Below are 20,254 nucleotides of genomic sequence, written 5' to 3'. Positions count from 1 at the left end.
AACATCTGTAGGCCCACATTGAGGAATATTGCTCTAGTCAGATTGGCTCATCCTTCGAATCTGTCGCCAGATTCTGTATTGCTACCAAAAAGTGCTCAGTTTTAAACATTGTTAGCTCAGCTGTCCTTTGGTGCCTCTGGAAATATAGAAATGCTATGATTTTCAGTAACACCTCCTGGATTTCCATTCCGCAGGTCTTGAGGTTGATTAGGAACATGGTGAGAAACTGGGCGATTCTCTCCTCCGGATCGGACAAGAACAAGTTGATGAGCTTCGTGGAAACCCTATCAAGATCCCTCCAGAAACCGTTGGCGATCACTTGTGGCTGAACAAGGCTCGACTTGCTCTGGAGCTGGACCCGTGGGCTCGTCTCAAGATCTCTGATGAAGATGATGGGCACCTGGCGCCAAAAAGAGGGACATCTGCCATGCTACGCCTTCCAGCCCGGTGTCTCCGCTTACTTACTGGTCGCTGCAGGCTGACACGGTCCCTCGGCTAAAGACCATGAAGGCTTTGCTGGACCCTCCTTATGTCATTTGAGTGCTCTATCCACTCTGCCTTTGGCACCGCTCAGGTGATTTGTGTTATTCAGAGAACTTGTTCATCCACCCCCCTATTTTGTAGCTTTTCTACCTTTGCTTTCGAACTGCTCTTTGAGCTGTTGTATCAGAATATGTTGTGGTTTCGTTCTCAGCAATGGAACTGGGGAGATGCTTCCTGTTTTTCTAAAAAAAATTATTTTATATGTTATTATATAAAGCTTGGTAAGATTGTAAATTTAAGGACGAATGTAATAATATCACTTATTATTTAAATATATTTATAACAAAATGCTCAGTCTCTTTTTATTTTTTGATAACATTGCTGGCCCAACCCAACATTATAATTAGAATCAGCCCAGCAAAATCCTGTATTTCAAGAAAGTGAAAATGGGATGTAATTTTTTAGGAAATAAAATAAACGGGCCGTATGGACGCTACATTATCTGTTCACCCAGCCCAGCTAATGGCTGTAATTCAAAAAAAAGATCAAATTGACTGTAAATTCTACCGCGTAAAAAAGACTATAAATTTTGAAAAAATAGGTTGAATACGTGCCACATTTTTGGAGGCTGAAATGTGGGTCAATAGGTCGAAGCCAATGCAAGTCGTTGTCAATTTAATCAACAAATGATTCTGATATATGAGCCTTTGGATTTACATCCAACAACCGGCATCCATCTTCAATCTCTCGTCTTCTTCCTTCAGCGCCGCCAGGACCACCTCCCGTCTCCTGCTGCTAGCAGCTCTGCTTAGCACGCTTCGCTATGAAGCGCTACTCCACCATTGGCCAGGCCATCCCTCCACCTATACACACCTCCTGTTCTTCTCCACCGACTGCCGAACCACACCGCACTAGAACCAGTTAATCCTCATACACTTCTCTGTCTGCGACTCTACTCCCGCGTCTTCCCATCTCCGGCTTGTTGCTGTCCGGGGCCTCGTCGCCGTCCACCACCTTGGATGCGCTCGGCACGGCGTGGTCAACGTGGTTAACGAACGACACCATCGGAAGTAGACTGTGCGTGGAGAGGCTGACAGCTGGGTCCACGGCCGCACACAAGGAAATGCCTCCTTATTACGCGTAAAATAATGATTCCTCCACCTGGCATCTGGGACCCACCGGAAGGGCCTCTGTATTTCGTGAAATAAAATGCCCCCCGCTGACATGTCGGACCCACCAGCTATCTTCGCACGCAAGGAAGTGCCTCCTTATTACGCACAAAAAAATGAATATTCCCCCTGCCAGCTGGAACCCAGCATAGTGGGAGGCTGACTTGTGGGCCTACCAAGTTGACGGGGACGGAGGGCTTTGTCAACTTAGTCAATATGAACGATTCTAGCTCCTGTTACCGTACGATATTCATCCAACGGCCGTAGTGCTTCTTCAACCTCTGGTCTTCTTGCTCCAGCCGCCCAAACCAGCGCCGCTTGTGTCGCGTGCTCCTGCCTCCCGTGGCCGGCTGTGATGCCGCGGAGGCCTCACCGCCCCCTACTACTCCCACCGCTGGCTAGGCCATCCCTCTACTCACCCACACCCCCTATTATTCTGTGGCAACATCAGCCTCACACCGCAGCCGAACCAGTGAACCCTCGTACTCCTTTTCGCGTGGGCATCCACTGCTGCGTCTTCCCCGACTCCGAGTCGTCCCCCTCCTAGTCCTCGCCGTCGTCCACCGTCCTGGTGCTCTCGGCGCGGCATGGTCAACGTGGTCAACGATCGACTTCCATCGGAAGAGTACTGTACGTGGAGAGGCTAACAGCTGGGTCCACGGCAGCGGCAAGGAAGTGCCTCCTTATTACGCGGAAAATAATTATTCCTCCACCTGACAGGGGGGACCCACCAGACGGGCCACCAGTATTTTGCGAAAAAATTGTTTCCCCCTGACTGCTGGGAGCCACCGGACAGGCCACCGTATTTCGCGAAAAAAACGTTCCCCCGTTGTCAGCTCGGACCGCCCAAAACAGCGCCGGTCGTGCCGCATGCTCCTGCCTCCCGTGGCCGGATGTGCTGCCGCAGAGGCCTCATCGCCCCCTACTATTCCCACCGTTGGCCAGGCCCTGCGGCGACGGCAGCCTCATACCGCAGCCGAACCAGTGAACCCTCGTAGTCCTCTCCACGCGGGTTTCCACTGTCGCGTCGTCCCCTTCCTAGGCCTCGCCGTCGTCCACCGCTGTGGTGCTCTCCGCGCGGCGTGGTCAACGTGGTCAAGGAACGACTTTCATCGGAAGAGTACTGTACGTGGAGTGGCTGACAGCTGGGTCCATGGCCACAGCCCAGTTTTTTGTGACTTGCCAAGTAAGTCGCTTTGTCAGGCCTGTTGGGCTGCAAATCTTTTAAGACGAGGAAAGCTTTCATTCGGCTGGCCGAGAAAATGGCCCGTCGGTAATGAGCAATGGGTTGTACATTTTTAAAACACATCAAACCGGCAATTAGTTTCAAATATCTTTTTTTTTATTTCAAGATTTTAAATTACATTAATTTTTATGCGTGGAGAATTTGTTGGATTTTATATTGATATATATTTATTTTTTTAAATCAGTTTGAATGTGAGTCGAAATTTCGGGATTAAAAACAGTCGTACTCCCCTCCGTGTGGGCTGTAAATTATTAGAAATAATGGCAGATGGGATGTATGCTGTTTTCCACAGATTTGAGGCTTTTCTAAAAAGAGGTTGACGCACAAGCACTGTCTGTTGGATGTCCATCCAACGGCCGTCGTGCTTCTTCAATCTCTGCTCTTCCTGCTCCAGCCGCTCAAACAAGCGCCAGCGGGACTGCCTGCTCCCTCCTCCTCACGGCCGGCTATGCTGCCGCGCAGGCCTCACCGCCCGACCGTACTCCCATCGCTGGCCTAGCCATCCCTCTACTCACCCACACCTGCTATTATTCTCTGGCGACGGCAGACGAATCAGTAAACCCTCGTACAGTCGTACTCCCCTCCGCGTGGGAAACAACTGCCGAGTATTCCCTGCCTCCGTGTCGTCCCCTTCCTAGGCCTCGCCCTCGTCCACCGCCCTGGTGCTCTCGGCGCGGCGTGGTCAACGTGGTCAAGGAACGACTTCCATCGGACATGGACTGTACGTGGAGAGACTGACAGCTGGGTCCACGGCCACAGCAAGGAAGTGCCTCCTTATTACGTAGAAAATAATGATTCCTCCACCTGACAGCTGGGACCCACCGGACGGGCCACTGTATTTCGCGAAAAAAACGTTTTACCCTGACTGCTGGGACCCACCAGCTACATCTTCGCACGCAAGGAAGTGCGTCCGGGCAAAAAAACAAAATGATTCGCCCCCTGACTACTGGGACCGACCAGCTACATCTTCGCAGGCAAGGAAGTGGCTGACAGTCGGGACCCACCTGGTCGAAGCGTGCGTAGCGTTGTCATTCTGGTCGCGAACATGTACGTACATACTGGTCGATGTAGAGGCGCGCACGTGTCGTAGTAGAGGCGCGCACGTGTCGTAGTAGAGGCGCGCACGTAGCATTTACACGTACGTACAGCGGCCAGGGTGCAAGAAAGAAAATATGGCCACGTATGTGTACATACGGGCGGGGTCTCGAACGCCTACTCGCGCATACGTACGGCCAGGGCTCATGTACATGGCTGGGTTGGAACGGAGAAACAGCATCGTCGTCGTGTTCATGGGGAGGCAACGGAATGCGTTGTGTTCATGGGAGGCAACGGAATTCGTCGTGTTCATCGGGAGGGCTTGGACGGAACAAGCGATGGAAACGAGGCCTGTCGTGCCGCAGAACGGAGGAAACGGCCTTGTGTTCGACCGGCCACATTCGAAACGGGATCCTGTTCATCGGGAGGGGTCTGGCGTACCGCAAAACGGAGGAAACGAACCTCCTACGGTCGAAACGGGGGTCCTGTTGATCGGGAGGGGTGTGGCGTACCGCAAAACGGAGAAAACGGACTTGTGTTGGAGCGCTACGGTCGAAAGGGGGGTCCTGTTCATCGGGAGGGGTGTGGCGTACCGCAAAACGGGACTCCACGAGATACTGTTCATCTCCACAGTCGACCTCCTCCAGCCTCCACGGGCTCCTGTTCATCCAGCCTCCACGGGCTCCTGTTCATCCAGCCTCCACCGCGCGCTACTCCACCGGCTACTATTCAACCACCCCTCCACCGTCTACTGTTCATCCAGCCCTCCACACCACGGGGTCCTATTCAACCACCCCTCCACGGGCACCCCTCCACCGTCTACTGTTTATCCAGTCATCCACACCACGAGGTCCTGTTCAACCACCCCTTCACCGTCTACTGTTCATCCAGCCCTCCACACCACGAGGTCCTGTTCATCCACCCCTCCACGGGCACCCCTCCATCGTCTACTGTTCATCCATCCCTCCACCACACCACGGGGTCCTGTTCATCCAGAGGCAAACGCCACCGCTCACTGTTCATCCAACCCCCCCCCCCCCCCCCCCCCCCCCCGGGGCCCTCTTCACCCAGAGGCAACCCCCCCGCTCACTGTTCATCCACCCCCCCCCCCCCCGCAACGCTCACTGTTCATCCCATCGATCGGCTTCAGTTAGCAGCGATCGATCGCTCGAGTTTGGTAACGCGTAGCCTGCAGTGCAATCGCTCGGGTTCAGTTAGAGCCCAACGCCTCGTTCGGGTTCAGTTAGAGCCAACGCCTCGCACACACGCGCGTACGTGTACGAGAGAAACGCGCATCGCTCGGCCCCCGACCTCCCACCGTAACCGGGAACTCCCCAAAATTTTCCTTCCCCTCGCTTCTACCATGGTTTTTTCCGTCATGCAGCTACGTCTCCGGCCCGCCCAGGACGAAAAGTCCATTCTCTATCATGATTTTTTGTCATAGAAGTAGGAGCCCACCATATCTATGATGATACCGGGTTTTGTCACAATTATCGTCATAGAAGTGTCATATGTATGACAGGAAAAAAATTCGTTCGACCCAAAATGTTACGGATGTGTCTTTTTTTGTAGTGATGTTCAGTTTTGGCGTTGCTTATTTGACAAGGGGGTAAGATATGTTAAAAGAAACCTCTCCATACATGGTGTGCAGCCAAGTATGCTTATATATAGAACAAGGCCATCCAGTGAACATCACGGACTTCGCTTTGCATCCACTTACCATGACAAGTAATGTTCCAATCAAGGAGGAATCACCAAGTGTGACATTGGTGAAACTTCTAGTAGATCCTAGTGCTACACTGGAAGGAGACTTCAGTCTAGTTGCATGGGAATCAAGGATACCCCCTCATAAATCATTTGTTCATTTTGTTACAAGTCGTGCTCAGGTTACACATGAAGGTGGTGCCTTGCCAGGGAGGAAGCGACGAGGAGTGCCGATCTAATTTTGCTTTAGAACTCTGTAATGTAACTCCAGTTGTATTTTTTTTTAAACATGACAAATAGTTGTGTTCATGTGGCTATGGAGTTAAAGGATGTGTTCATGTATGCCATTGAACTAAATGTATATCACTGGCTATATACGTATATTTTATCAGATTCAACAATGCAGTTGCTCTTCTTAGAAAACCAACAACATCATGAGCTGGGTTGTCCGAATCTTGCACAGAGACAACGGGAGAGAACACGAGCGTATCTGAGCTGAGCTCGAGCTCAACTCAGCACTTTCGCAACATCATATAACCTGCCATCCAGTGGACATACCGGCAGTTGCATACCAGACTTTGATTTGCATCCACTTAGCATGACTAGCATATTACTATAATTGGTACCGTGTTGAAACTTGGAATACGCGCTTGTAATCGTCCAACCAAAAATTTCAGAATCTCGATATAATATTTAGAGTTAATTACACTATCCATACATAAACTTACAGCGTGGGTACAATTTCATACAAAAACTTGCAAAATAACTCAACTGGGCCCCTAAACTTGCTTTGCGGGAACAAAATGATACAAATTAATCTGAAACTTGCCACGTCGGATGACACGTCGGCTGGAGCATTTACCCCACGTCCAAGATAATTTACAAGAAAGCCCCTATTGTATGCTGAAATAGATCCCCGTGTAGCCCGTCCAAATCCCCTCGCCCTCTCTCTATTCGCTTCACAACAGCCAAATCCCTAGCCACTCTCCTCTTTTCTTCCCCGAAAATCCACTCTCGACTGAGTCCAACAAACATGGAGAAGAGTCGTCGGTGCCCAACCCCTCTTGGCGCCATGATGCGGTGTCCTCGTCGGCAGACTACCAACCCCTTCTTATGAGCGCACGGCTCATGGGCGGCGACGGTGGCGGTCACAAGGGTGGCTGGGTCGGCGACTATAGTGAAGAATGGAGGGTGACATATGAGCTTCACTTCGGCCCAAAAAAACGGATGTGCTTTTCCATTCGTAATTTCTGATGTCGTTCTGCGGTATGTGATCCTTTAGCATAACACAACAAATTTTGATGTTGGGCGTAGTTTTTTGATGCCGTTCTGCAGTATGAAACCTGTTCTTGGAATGTGTACAGAAGGATTGGATGCTAGGAGTAGGTTTATAATCTGTTCATCTGAAAATGACAGCCAAACAATCGTTTTCAGTAGACACTGTGAACCCCTTGGACACATCGCCTACACTTTCATCTAATGATGCTCGATTACCAACCATATGTACCAAAGAAGAACCACACGCGGGCGGAAATACTACCGATCAAGTACGACCAAAACCCTAGCCATGAGTGGACCGAAACAGGGGACCAATCAAACACAGGAGAAGCAGTATACATACCGTAATCCGGCAGAAACTCGCCAATGCCACGAGGACGCGGCCCCATCAAGCGTCGATCTCGTTGACGGCGACCAACTAGGCAGCGTCGCCTTAGGGGCCGATGGGAAACAGAAAAAGGAAGGGGTCGATTAGATACAGAAAGACAGAGAGGCGAAGGGGTTTGTGCTGGGACTATGGTGTAAATGGAAGAATTCGCATTACCTCAAGTGTCGTTTTCAAATTTTCTACTCCCATCTCTCTCTGAGGACCACGGGTTGGATTATTGGTCTACTTGGGGTGGTTTGTGCGCAATACAAAAGCGACCGGCGCGTGCCTCTCATTCGGTGTCTCAACCGACGTGGCATGTTTCAGGCTAATTTGTATCAATTTGTTCCGCAAAGTAAGTTTAGGGACCCAATTGAGTCATTTTGCAAGTTTTTGTATGAAATTGTATCCGCCCCCCGTAAGTTTATGTATGAATAGTGTAATTAACTCTAATGAGTTTATTATGTTTGATGCTTTATACTTCTTCCGTCCGAAAAGTTTATCCCAAACTTGTTTCCCAACTGGATATATCTGACACTAACTTAGTGCTAGATACATCTAAGCTTTTTGGGATGGAGGGAGTACTTAGTTACTTATGGTGAACTTTTATAATATCTGATGCTTTTCGCCAAAAAGGAAGTCCAGCCAAAATTGTTTTTTTTAGAACCGCCAACATTGCTATTGTGAAGAGGATGAAGCCCCCTGTGTTGTGTGGAACCCGGCCCAGCGCCTTGCAAAATTTCTGAAACGGGGACTGGTTTGAGCTCAGATTACCGAGGAATCGGTCTGGAAGAACTCGGGGTTGAGCACCACGTTTCCGCCGGCGAGGCGCCCGCGCGCGCGAGCCTCGCAGTCGACCGCCTCCCCTCCATCCATCCCTCCGCCAACTCCGCGTCGGCGACCACGCCATGCCTCCACACGAGGCGCGGCGTGCTGGGCGGCGGCGCGGGTGGGCCAGGGCCGCAGGCAGGAGGAGCCAGCTCGTGGCTGCCGCCATGGCTGGGCTTGGGGAAGGAGATTGTGGGATTCATCGCCGGTGGCGCGCTGACGGCTGGTGGTTCCCAGCAGAAACAGAAACAGTTTGCTTCCCGCTAATAACTCATCGCTAGGTCCCACACGTCGAATGTACAACTGAGAAAATTAGAATTACTGCGTATGTATATATACTTCTGGAAAATCTACAGGTTCAGTGACCGTCGTCAACCGGACCAACGAGATGGTATTGCTACTGTTTCTGTTGGCTGCTGTATTATTTGATGACGGACCAACAACATTTTTTGGGGGTTTTATTACACCTGCATAAGAAGTATTCTTATTAAGAAACTTTTTGACAGACAATTATACTTTGTACATGCATGCATAATGTGATTAGGTTCATGTTTAACAATACTCCCTACGTAAAGAAATATAAGATCATTTAGATCACCAAGGGAGTACTAGCTATTGCTTGCAATTTTAAATAACAAAAACAACATATTAGTGAGTTATTTAAAATTTTGCAACCATTTTGAAACACAAGGAGTAATATGACTTGCCAAATTAAGAGTTTTTAGGAGCATACAAGGCATTTTGGTGGAATATAAAGCTAAGGAGTCTCTTTCAGTAAGCCCTGAGCATTTCTCACTATCCTACTCACAAAGACTGAAAGACCACTTCCTTCCCATCCGATTAAGAATAAGCGGCAATTATTCGTTGCGGTATCACACTGCACCGCAGCTCATACCATATGACTGCAGGTCTGCAAGCATCAACTTAACATGATGTGATAAATAACAAATACAAATTCTTCAGATACTTGACTCCATTTCCAGTTAACGCTTGGCGGCGTCCAATGCCACAAGCTCAAGCCCATCAATCCTTATGTTAAACGACCCTGTTTGGGTCAGAATCCTTTTCATTGTCAGTCAGCAGGTGCTCTAAGAAAACACGAGCAACTTGCAACCGGCGCAGAACAAACATTGCCAGCCTGCATCACACCCACTGTTCGGGAAGTCAGGCCCCCTGTAAAAATGTCAAAAGTTTTCTAAGCAAATCGGTCCAGAAATACGACGAAAAGAAACTTGATTAGGGCGAGACCTTACGGGGGATGACGACGGGTGTGCTGCCACTCCTGTTGTGAGATTTAAGCTAGAGGACTGCAATGAAAAAGAGTGAATTGATATGAGATTGTTTGCGTTTACACCATTCCCCAGTTAGAAGGAGACTGGTGACATTACCTCATGCATGGTCAGCAGGAGACTGCCCGCTCTAGCTTGTTACCACCTTGACTAGGATGCCAAGCTTCCACTGGTTCGGATAAAGGAATGTCGATCTGGGTCGACCTGGAAGCTTCCGATGCTTTACCTCCTTCCAGTAAAGGGTGTGTAGGCGAAGGAGCAACGCATGAGAGGCGTCGTTCCGATGGAGAGCCAGAGGAGGATGGCCGCCGCAGTTCAGCAGTAGCCACTGCGTTCAGGTGACTTGCTTCTGACGGTACAAATACAGGTAGCTCCGACGGTACAAATACATGCAGCTCTGGCTGTACCGTGTGCAATGCTATCGGCGCCCCGGTGCTGCTGGAGTTCTCTTTGTCACTCCCTGCAGGACCTGACTGAGTAAATTTTGGAAAGACAATAAATTTCTGCAAAGCCACCAACAATTGCGGTATTATGCCTACATAATCAAAAGGTATGTGCACGTACATTTTGAGCATCCCGGATATGCACGATGATTATTGTTATATCATCTGTCCTGTTTTCGTGCTCTAGCCATAGTTTGTATGACTCTGCAGCGATTGCTGCGCAAGCATCTCGAGGGTCTTGATGCATAGCCACCTGTAGCAATTGAGACAAATGTTATAGCATTTCGGACATGGAGGCAGAGAACACCAAAGGCATACCAGAGCAAGCAAAACCACATACATTATTACATGAGATTGATACTAAAGGACTTCAAATGGTGCATGATATGGCATAGAGAGTAGAGACCACCATCTAAAATATATATCTAAAATAAAACTGTCATAGTTTGATCACACCAAAATGGTGGATCGCACATGGGTGCACTTCATGGAGATGCATACACAAGGAGGGCATCATGCGCAGGAAAGATGAAAGAACTTGGAAGAACATAAAGGCTGTTACCAGCCTGGTTTCCTAAGAGCACTAGTTAGGGAAGTGGTGGAAAGGAAAAGAGAGGGTTTACAGGGGACCATCCCATTAAGAACTCCAGACCATGTTAATCAGAACAGAATTGACAACATGCAAGCACATCACTAGCGATTCAGCAATCAGCAGTCAATTCTGAAGTGACTTGTCAGTTCCAAGACCAATAAAATGGCCAATATCTTTTTCTTCATCGGCAGTACAACAGGAAAGTAGTATAATAAATCATGAACCTTCAGTCCATTTTCTCACGTTCTTTTTGCTGGACACATTTCAGATTAGTCAATTCACCAATACAGCTCAGATGCTGGTCCACTATTCATCTATTACTCAGTAAAGGTACATCCACTTATGCAGAACTTTATCTAGAGTGGTGGCTTTCGTAATGGCAACATCAATCAACCTCAAATTCCTGACCATTTCATAATCATTACACCAACCTACACGTCCAGCTTTTTGAATGAGTAGCTTTTTAGTACACACAAGAATGGAGTAAAAATGCGATATGCAGGACCATTTGCATTTGTTTCCTGGATATAAAAGTTGACCCCACGAGTTATTTTTAATTCCTTGTACCCACTGAACTATACATCTTTACTAGATTCCCAACAACTCAATACTACCGCTCATAACCTTAAATAGCAATATAGCTCCACGATAATCGGTAAAGGGCTGAAATAATTCTGCACTCTGCTTGACTGTCAATATTCTCATACATGAATGTTTTAGGTATCCCCGTTTCCATTACTGGCTCACCAACATATTATAAGCACATCCACTTCTCAACACATTCCGCTGAATTTATCACTAAATATTATCTTATCTTTGTTTTTATGATTATGCTTATCTTCTCTAACTACAGGTTTAATGCTTAACATCGCATGCCCTACTCTTCAACCTAACAAGTTAATAATAATCTCATCAGAGATGTCACTATACTTATAAAGCAAATAATTTCATACTTTCGTTGGACAGAGCAAGTCAAGGTCAACATCGAATTGGGCTTCAATATCATCATAGGCCAGACAGACTTGATCAAGCCTATAAACTCATAAGTGGAGTATATAAGAATATTTACTGGGTGGGTTGCCATCAAACATGTTTGGACCTAAAATGACACTTAAAGAGCAACTCCAACTATCCCCTGTTTTAGGGGGTTTGAGCAAAAAACTCATTCCAACCCTACCAAACTCACCTCCCCCCTAAGGCCTTGTTCGGTTTGGCAGGGTTTGAAGAGGTTTGAGAGGGATTGGAGGGGATTAAATCCCTTGCAAGTCAAAATCCTTCTCAAACCTCCCCAATCTCCTTCAATCCCTGTGGCAAGGGGATTAACCGAACATGGCCTAATGGGATTTTGGGAGAAATCCAGGGGAGATGGTTTGGGTTGCTTTACATGTTATTAGCTCATTAAAGGTAGTAGTGGACATGTCAAGAAACTGGTAGCTAGTTATAATATGAAGAAAAGAAAAACAATGAAGCGATAATTTTCTACAGCTCCGATGTGCTACTAATAAGCATGCATGCTACCGATGAAACTGGAATGCATGGAAGCCAGATATTCGTGCGTGCTACTGAAGGAATGGGAATTCACGGTAAGCCAGTTGGTTCACTATTATTGGCTACTTTCCAATCCAAAGCTTTACGTCAAGGCTCTAGGTTAATCGAACAAATCAACAAATATGAGTAACTGGTGTTGTGATTGAAAGTCGTTCCTAATTACCAATTTACTACTGTACTTGCTACCTACATTCACCACACTAGAAGTTGGTTCACTATCATTGGCTACTTCCAAGATGGCAAGATCCAAAGCTTTACATCAAGGCTCTAGTTAATCAGACACAGATCAACAAATATGAGTAACTGGTGTTGTGACTGAAAGTCATTCAAGCAAAATGCACCCTGCTTATTACCAATTTACTACTAGTACTTGCTAACCAGATTCACCACACTAGAAGTTCACAGGCACACCCTACGAATTTCTTTCAAGAATACTGTATGCGGTAGGTAAAACACCAACTTCCAAATGGATCAGCTCAGCAAAGGCAAAGGAGCAAGGAAATTTGAGAAGGGGGAGAAAATCATCACCATGTCGACGACTTCCTGGCTGGAGAGGAACTCGAAGACGCCATCGCTTGCGACGACGAAGAAGAGGTGGGCCGGGGTGATCTCCACGGTCTTCACCTCAGGGTCGGCGATGACCCCGACGCCCTCGGCGGCGAGGTCGCCGAGGCTGCGCGTGAAGGCCGTGCCCGGGTAGAGGCCGTCGCGGGCCCAGACGCGAGGCGGGTCCCCCTCGTCGGCGAGCCAGCCCTCGGCGTCCGGGTCGCGCACGCCCTCCACCTGCTCGACCGACATGACCCGCGCGCCGCAGGCCTTGACGCGCGCGCGCTCGTCGGCGCGGAACGGCGTCTGGTCCCACGACAGCTCCTCGGCGGCGACGCGGCCGTCGCGCCAGACCCCGGCGACCGCGCGCGAGTCCCCGACGTTGGCCACGTGGAGCGCGCCGCCGGCCACGAGCGCGGCCACGGCCGTGGTCCCGCTCATGGAGTCGTCGACGGCCGGCGCCGCGTGCATCTCCTCGTTGACCCCAATCATCGCCGCCCGGAACGCGCCCGCGGGGTCCGTCGCGAGGAGGCTCCCGCCGGCGCCGGCGCCGTCGTCCTCGGCCGCGAGGAGGAGGAGGCGCGGGAGCGCGTCGCGCGCGAACCCGGAGCAGGCGGCCCCGCAGGCGCCGTGGCCGTCGAAGACGGCGAAGAGGTGGAGATCGGGGTCGCCCGCGAAGCGCGTGGCCACCAGGTACGCGTCCTGCGTCTCCCGGCCCGGGGAGTCCGGGTAGAGGCCGTCGACCGTCAGCGTGGCGTACTCCAGCGCCAGGCCGGCCCCCGGCACCGCGGCGCGGCCGAGGGTGGAGCCGCCGCGGCCGCCCGGCACGCCGCCGCCTTCCCGCCGCCCCCCGCCGTCGCCCCGCGGCAGGCAGCACTTGCCGTGCGCGCACCCCATGGACTGCGTGCGCGTGGGGGCTAGGGTTTGGGGGTCCGGGTGCGTGACGGACGGAGTGGGGGATGGGAGTTTGGGAAATTGAATGGGAGGGGAAGGAGGAAGGAAGGGAGGTTGGGTGGAATGGAATGGAATGGAATTGAATGATTCAAACGCGACTCCACAGTCCACACCGCGGCCACGGGAGTGTAGAAAAGTGGCGGTGGCCGGCGCAAATATTCTGGGGGTTTTTCCTGTTGCCCGTAGGCCAGACTGCAAAAGGGAAGGGTGAGAGTGAGGCTTGTGCCACCTGGCGGCTTGTGTATCTTTGAGATTTTGTATAAATCAGCACCATACACTTGGCTTGCAGGAGTAAATGCGGTCGAAAATGGATTAGCTATGTGGCATTCTAAGAGCAACTCCAAAAACAGCTCCGTTAGCAAAGCGAGTTGTGGCTGGATGGTCAGGAGGGCAGTGATATCCCCAGCCACTGGGGATTAAGCTCTAGACTTGACACGGATGCTTACATTTTTCTGGATTTATTCCAGAACTTTCAGCGATGTGCGCTCAGTGGGAGGAGACGTTCCAGTCGACTACGAAGGCGTCTATGACGACTTCGTCAATCTCAAGATGATGTGCCGTCTCAGTCTCTCGAAGGTGCTAAGAGGGATAGGGTGTGCGTGCGTGCGTTCGCAGGGCTGAGTGTATCTGAAATGTATGAGCGTCAGCGTCTGTACTGTGTTAAAAAAATAGCTCCCTTAAAAAACTTCCCATAAAACTAGCTACGAGAAGACCCTAAAATTTAGGGGAAGTTGCCTGAGAACTATCTTTGACAGTTCTCGTAAACTTCTTCCCCTCAATTCATTTTTATTTAACTTTTAATTAAAATATTAGATAATGACCTATGGCCCATCAATCAGTGACACTCGTGACGACAACCAGTGAAGGGCAGCACGAGGCAATGAAGTGGCCGATGGCGCGAGGCGGCGGGCGGCGGCGGCGCTCCCGCGAGATTCTGGCATTGAGGGTAGGGCATGGTGAAGTTTCAGGTGCTTACTATCCCGCCAAAATTTTAGCGGGAGGAAAGAACCAATTTATGGAACTGTTCGGGAGGGTTTTTGACCCAGCATCCTGTAAATGGTGATTATTTTTGAGATAGGGGAGCTGTTGGAGATGCTCTAAGGTGGATGGGTCTCGGCTTAGTTTTTTCAGGAGAGGGATACTATCGAAAATAGACCAAGTCGGCACATATGGTCTCTATGGCATGCCAAGGTGGACGATTCTCTAGTTAGATTTCCCGGCGGGAGGGGGAGATTCACACAAACTAGTAGATTTTTTATCGTAGGGTTCACCTCAACTTGCCACATGCCCGAAATACAGAAAAGTAGTCTATTTTGGATTGTGTTTGCTCCAGTTATCCAATTTTTTATTGTGCACTAGGACAATGCTCGTGCGTTGTAATGGGTTATAAATATGGATCACAATATGTAGGAAAGTTTCCTTAGGAGTGCCCATATTAATGCTGTAAATAAATATTTATCAAATTCTTCCCATGATTATCTTATATTTTGATGAGAAGTTTGGTAAGTAAACTAAAGTGAATTTGGTTCAGAAGGTAAGTAAATTAAGATAATTGATTATCATATGGAAAAGTTAGATGAAGACGTGGTGGAAAGAAAAGTAAAACATGAAACCTTGCATTCCTTTTAAGTAGTATAGATATATAGATAGACTAGGACAATGTCGGTGCGTTGCAACGGGATATAAATACTCTAATATGTTAGTTTGTGATTTAGTCCATTTTAGTGCGATCGTGTAATTAATATTTATCAACTTTTGCTCATGATTTACCTTATACTTTGATGAGAAGTTTGATAAGTAAACTAAAGTAGAATTTGTAAGGTATGTAAATTAAGGTGATTGATTATCCTATGGAAAAGGTTGGACGAAGGGGTGGTGTGATAACCCACAAGTATAGAGATTGCAACAGTTTTCGAGGGTAGAATATTCAACCCAAATTTATAGATTCGATACAAGGGGAGCCAAAGAATATTTGCAAGTATTAGCAGCTGAGTTGTCAATCCAACCGCATCTGGAGATTAATTGTCTGCAGCAACGTGATCAGTAGCAAAGTAATATGATAGTTTTGATAATAGTGACAGCAACAATGGTAACAATAATAGTGATAGCAGTAATTTTGTAGCAAGTGCAGTAGTGACGATAGCAGTAGTAATCTAGCAAGAACAATATAGGATAAATTCGTAGGCATTGGATCGGTAATTTGTTGGATGATATTCATCATGTGACAGTCATAACCTAGGGCGATACGGCACTAGCTCCAGTTCATAAATATAATGTAGGCATGTATTCCGTAAATAGTCATACGTGCTTATGGAAAGAACTTGCATGACATATTTTGTCCTACCCTCCCGTGGTAGCAGGGTCTAATTGGAAACTAAGGGATATTAAGGCCTCTTTTTAATACAGAACCGGAACAAAGCATTAAAACACGGTGTATACATGAACTCCTCAAACTACGGCCATCACCGGGAGTGGTCCCGACTATTGTCACTCCGGGGTTGCCAGATCATAACACGTAGTATGTGACTATAACTTGCAAGATCGGATGTAGAACATGGATATAATGGTGATAACATAAACGGTTCAGATCCAAAATCATGGCACCCGGGCCCAAAGTGACAAGCATTAAGCATGGCAAAGTCATAGCAACATCAATATGATCTCGGGGTAGATCAACTCTTGTAATCTCTATATTCATCAAGATCAATCAAGCAGGAAGTAGGGTATTACCTCCATTAAGAGGACCCGAACCTGGGTAAACATCGTGTCCCCTGTCTCCTGTTACCCATCGATCCATGACACATAGCTCGGGACCCCCTACCCGAGATCTACCGGTTTTGACAGCGACAATGGTGCTTTCATTGAGAGTTCCGCTGTGTGATCGGCAAGGGATCAATGGCTGGTCTGCAGATCAACTGCGACGTCGGCGTCTTTGTTGCCGGCTCGACTGGTCGCCTTGGCTTGACCAAGGACTGTGCCCTGCCTCCAATTGTCATGTTCGGACGAGGGCATTCATCAACATCAACTCCGATGTCTATCATGATGATGGAGGAATCATCCATGGAGCTCGGGGGCTCAACGTCAACATTGCCCTCGGGCGACCGTGCTGTTTTTCTGAACAGCGAACTTGTATCCGCTACTACCACCTCCTCGAGCATCGCTTTGACGATTCCTTCGTTGGAATTGTGCGGAATTGAGTCTACAACAATACTATAAAATTTCGTCACGTTCCGGTGGAGCAATCTCCGTCGATCTCCGATATACCGGAGCCCTGTCAAATCTGGACGAGAATCTGGACGAATTTGGAGCATAGTGTCCAGCATCTAGCTTGGACGTCCTTTGGAAGATCCAACCGTTGATCGGCTGCGGAATTCCTATATCTACCACCTCTCAAAATTTCAGCTCGATCCGATCGTCCAAACTCCGGGAACCTTTCGATTAGTGCATCACTTTTCGGATATGTTTTCTGCGCGAATACGAATCCGACCCGAGTTCATCTTTCTTCATGAACGGGATATTGGACAACCTTTTTGGAAAAATCTCTTTCTAGGGTATTGTGTTTTGTTTCCGAACACATGCTCACAAATTTTGCTCCTTTTCGGAGGTAATCTTCACCGTCGTGCCGGTGTCAAACCAACCCTTACTTCACGTCTGCCGGCCTGCGCTAGACAGATCGTCGCTTCATCGAGCCGAGCCCAACCTTATCGGATCATCAGCTCGGCATGCCGAACAAGAGTTCGTCATCGCGAAGACTAAATTATCACCAACACCATCGCCTCACGGATTGCACGGGTCAGGCGCGCCGACATCGCCGCTCGGTCACTTCATCAATCCGGCTTTAACCACGTCACAAGTTATGACCAGCGTCGGCATGGCCGAGCCGTAGCTTCTTCAAACCAATGTCTGCCATGTTGAACCGCTTCAACACCTCGGCTGGCATAGCGGCTGCAGCGTCAGCTTACCGACCTGCTCCGTCACCTCGTCTGGACTGGGGGCTTCTCCATCTCTTCATCAACCTACTCCGGAGACTTCGGTGTCACCAGCCGACCAGCTTCGTCATGTTAGCTGGACCGGGGGTTTTGCCTCAGCAAGCCAACATTTGCCAGCATCGCCATGTCGTCGCTTCATCGCCCATCAGGCAATGAGTGTGCGGATCGAGTCCCAATGTTGGATGTAACCTTTCTTCAGATTGCTGCAACAGATAAACTAGGTGCTATTAATCATAATAATTTTTTCTTGCTTGAGTTTATTTTTCCTGTGGAATTATTACTCTGGTTTGTTCCATCATCTGTACACATGTCTGTCAAATGACGGCCGCATTAATGATGGTTGTGTGATGGTTCAGCCAGTTTCCCGTTTGCAGTTCGGCGAACGCTTCATCGGGGACTCGGACCGCCCTATGAATACAGGCTTTGTCACGCCGGCGCCCCGCATCGACATTGGCTTCGACGCCAGGCTACATCTCTTTTAAAAAATTATTTTGCGTAAATTAGTTATGCAAGATTTTTTTAAATTATATTTGTATTATTATTTTTTGGACTGCACTATTTTACATGTGTAGGTAATCGAGTCCGACTGCATCATGCGGTCACTTCGGCAAGCCGACGTCGTCGTCCCAATCGGCATAAATCGGCTCGCGTGATTACCTTGTTGATCGAATTGCCATACCGACATGTTCGGTTGCCTCGGGGACTTCGGCATCATCAAGAGGGTCCAACCTTGTCGGGTGTTCAGTGCACGGGCCATATTTCTTTTATTACTCACTTTGCATAAATTATTAATCATGCAACCTTTTTTTAAAAATATTACTATTATCTTCGACTGGCACTATTTTCTGTGCACAGGTAAAAGATCCGGGTTGGGCAGCGCTGTCACTTCGGCATAGCGACATACCACGTCACCTCGGCTGGACTGAGGGCTTCGTCAACACTTCATTAACCCACGCCGAGGACACTGGCGTCATACTGTCGACCTGCTCTGTTGAAGGAAATATGCCCTAGAGGCAATAATAAAGTTATTATTTATTTCCTTATATATCATGATAAAAGTTTATTATTCATGCTAGAATTGTATTAACCGGAAACATGATACATGTGTGAATACATAGACAAACAGAGTGTCACTAGTATGCCTCTACTAGACTAGCTTGTTAATCAAAGATGGTTATGTTTCCTAACCATGGACAAAGAGTTGTCATTTGATTAACAGGATCACATCATTAGTTGAATGATCTGATTGACGTGACCCATTCCATTAGCTTAGCACCCGATCGTTTAGTATGTTGCTATTGCTTTCTTCATGACTTATACATGTTCCTATGACTATGAGATTATGCAACTCCCGTTTGCCAGAGGAACACTTTGTGTGCTACCAAACGTCACAACGTAACTGGGTGATTATAAAGGAGCTCTACAGGTGTCTCCAAAGGTACATGTTGGGTTGGCATATTTCGAGATTAGGATTTGTCACTCCGATTGTCGGAGAGGTATCTCTGGGCCCTCTCGGTAATGCACATCACTTAAGCCTTGCAAGCATTGCAACTAATGAGTTAGTTGCGGGATGATGTATTACAGAACGAGTAAAGAGACTTGCCGGTAACGAGAGTGAACTAGGTATGGGATACCGACGATCGAATCTCGGGCAAGTAACATACCGATGACAAAGGGAACAACGTATGTTGTTATGCGGTCTGACCGATGAAAGATCTTCGTAGAATATGTAGGAGCCAATATGAGCATCCAGGTTCCGCTATTGGTTATTGACCGGAGACGTGTCTCGGTCATGTCTACATTGTTCTCGAACCCGTAGGGTCCGCACGCTTAAGGTTACGATGACAGTTATATTATGAGTTTATGCATTTTGATGTACCGAAGGTTGTTCGGAGTCCCGGATGTGATCACGGACATGACGAGGAGTCTCGAAATGGTCGAGACATAAAGATTGATATATTGGAAGCCTATGTTTGGATATCGGAAGTGTTCCGGGTGAAATCGGGATTTTACCGGAGTATCGGGAGGTTACGAGAACCCCTCGGGAGGTATATGGGCCTTAGTGGGCCTTAGTGGAAGAAGAGAAGAGGCAGCCAGGGCTGGGCCGCGTGCCCCTCCACCCATAGTCCGAATAGGACAAGGAGAGAGGGGGCCGGCGCCCCCCTCCTTCTCTCTCTCTCTCTCTCTCTCTCTCTCTCTTTTCCCACCTCACGAATCCTATTCCAACTAGGAAAGGGGGGAGTCCTACTCCCAGAGGGAGTAGGACTCCTCCTGGCGCGCCTCTCCTGGCCGGCCGGCCTCCCTCCCTTGAACCTTTATATACGGAGGCAGGGGAACCCCCTAGAGACACAAGTTGATCCACGTGATCATATTCCTAGCCGTGTGCGGTGCCCCCTTCCACCATAGTCCTCGATAATATTGTAGCGGTGCTTAGGCGAAGCCCTGCGACAGTAGTACATCAAGATCGTCACCACGCCGTCGTGCTGATGGAACTCTTCCCCGACACTTTGCTGGATCGGAGTCCGGGGATCGTCATCGAGCTGAACGTGTGCTAGAACTCGGAGGTGCCGTAGTTTCGGTGCTTGATCGGTCGGGCCGTGGAGACGTACGACTACATCAACCAAGCGCTTCCGTTGTCGATCTACAAGGGTACGTAGATCATACTCTCCCCTCTCGTTGCTATGCATCACCATGATCTTGCGTGAGCGTAGGAATTTTATTGAAATTACTACGAAAACCAACATCTGTCGCCTCAGTCGGACTGGGGGTTACACCTCGACACA

General features: G+C 48.6%; 1 protein-coding gene across 4 annotated transcripts; it reads right to left on the bottom strand.

The window, feature by feature from the left end:
- Positions 1–8,924: 8,924 nt before the first annotated feature.
- LOC125535987 (probable protein phosphatase 2C 65) lies at positions 8,925–13,611 on the bottom strand. 4 transcript variants are annotated; one of them, XR_007294876.1, is made up of 5 exons: positions 12,511–13,604; positions 9,964–10,095; positions 9,499–9,872; positions 9,359–9,417; positions 8,925–9,283 (listed from the first exon to the last, which is right to left on the bottom strand). XR_007294876.1 is itself a non-coding variant. In XM_048699069.1 (3 exons), exons 1-3 carry the CDS (start codon positions 13,423–13,425, stop codon positions 9,818–9,820), a joined length of 1,098 nt encoding a protein of 365 aa, XP_048555026.1. In that variant the 5' UTR covers positions 13,426–13,611; the 3' UTR covers positions 9,580–9,817. The 4 variants fall into 4 exon arrangements, 2 of the variants coding, with proteins under 2 accessions (XP_048555026.1, XP_048555027.1); XR_007294875.1 differs by having other exon boundaries at positions 9,364–9,417; XM_048699069.1 differs by lacking the exons at positions 8,925–9,283; positions 9,359–9,417 and having other exon boundaries at positions 9,580–9,868; positions 12,511–13,611.
- Between the last annotated feature and the right edge of the window lie 6,643 nt (positions 13,612–20,254).

This window comes from Triticum urartu, chromosome 2, assembly GCF_003073215.2.
Source record: "Triticum urartu cultivar G1812 chromosome 2, Tu2.1, whole genome shotgun sequence".
NCBI classification, from domain to species: domain Eukaryota; kingdom Viridiplantae; phylum Streptophyta; class Magnoliopsida; order Poales; family Poaceae; genus Triticum; species Triticum urartu.
The sequence above is the reverse complement of the archived record's forward strand: the minus strand, read 5'-3'. Positions and strand labels throughout refer to the sequence as shown.

Excerpts from the sequence above, each read along its gene's own strand:
- LOC125535987 (XM_048699069.1), bottom strand. The coding sequence starts at position 13,425 with ATGGGGTGCGCGCACGGCAAGTGCTGCCTGCCGCGGGGCGACGGCGGG. Across the intron at positions 10,096-12,510 it reads GCCAGGAAGTCGTCGACATG|GTGGCTATGCATCAAGACCC; the intron begins GTGATGATTTTC and ends CAATTGCTACAG. Across the intron at positions 9,869-9,963 it reads ATATCCGGGATGCTCAAAAT|GTCCTGCAGGGAGTGACAAA; the intron begins GTACGTGCACAT and ends TTACTCAGTCAG.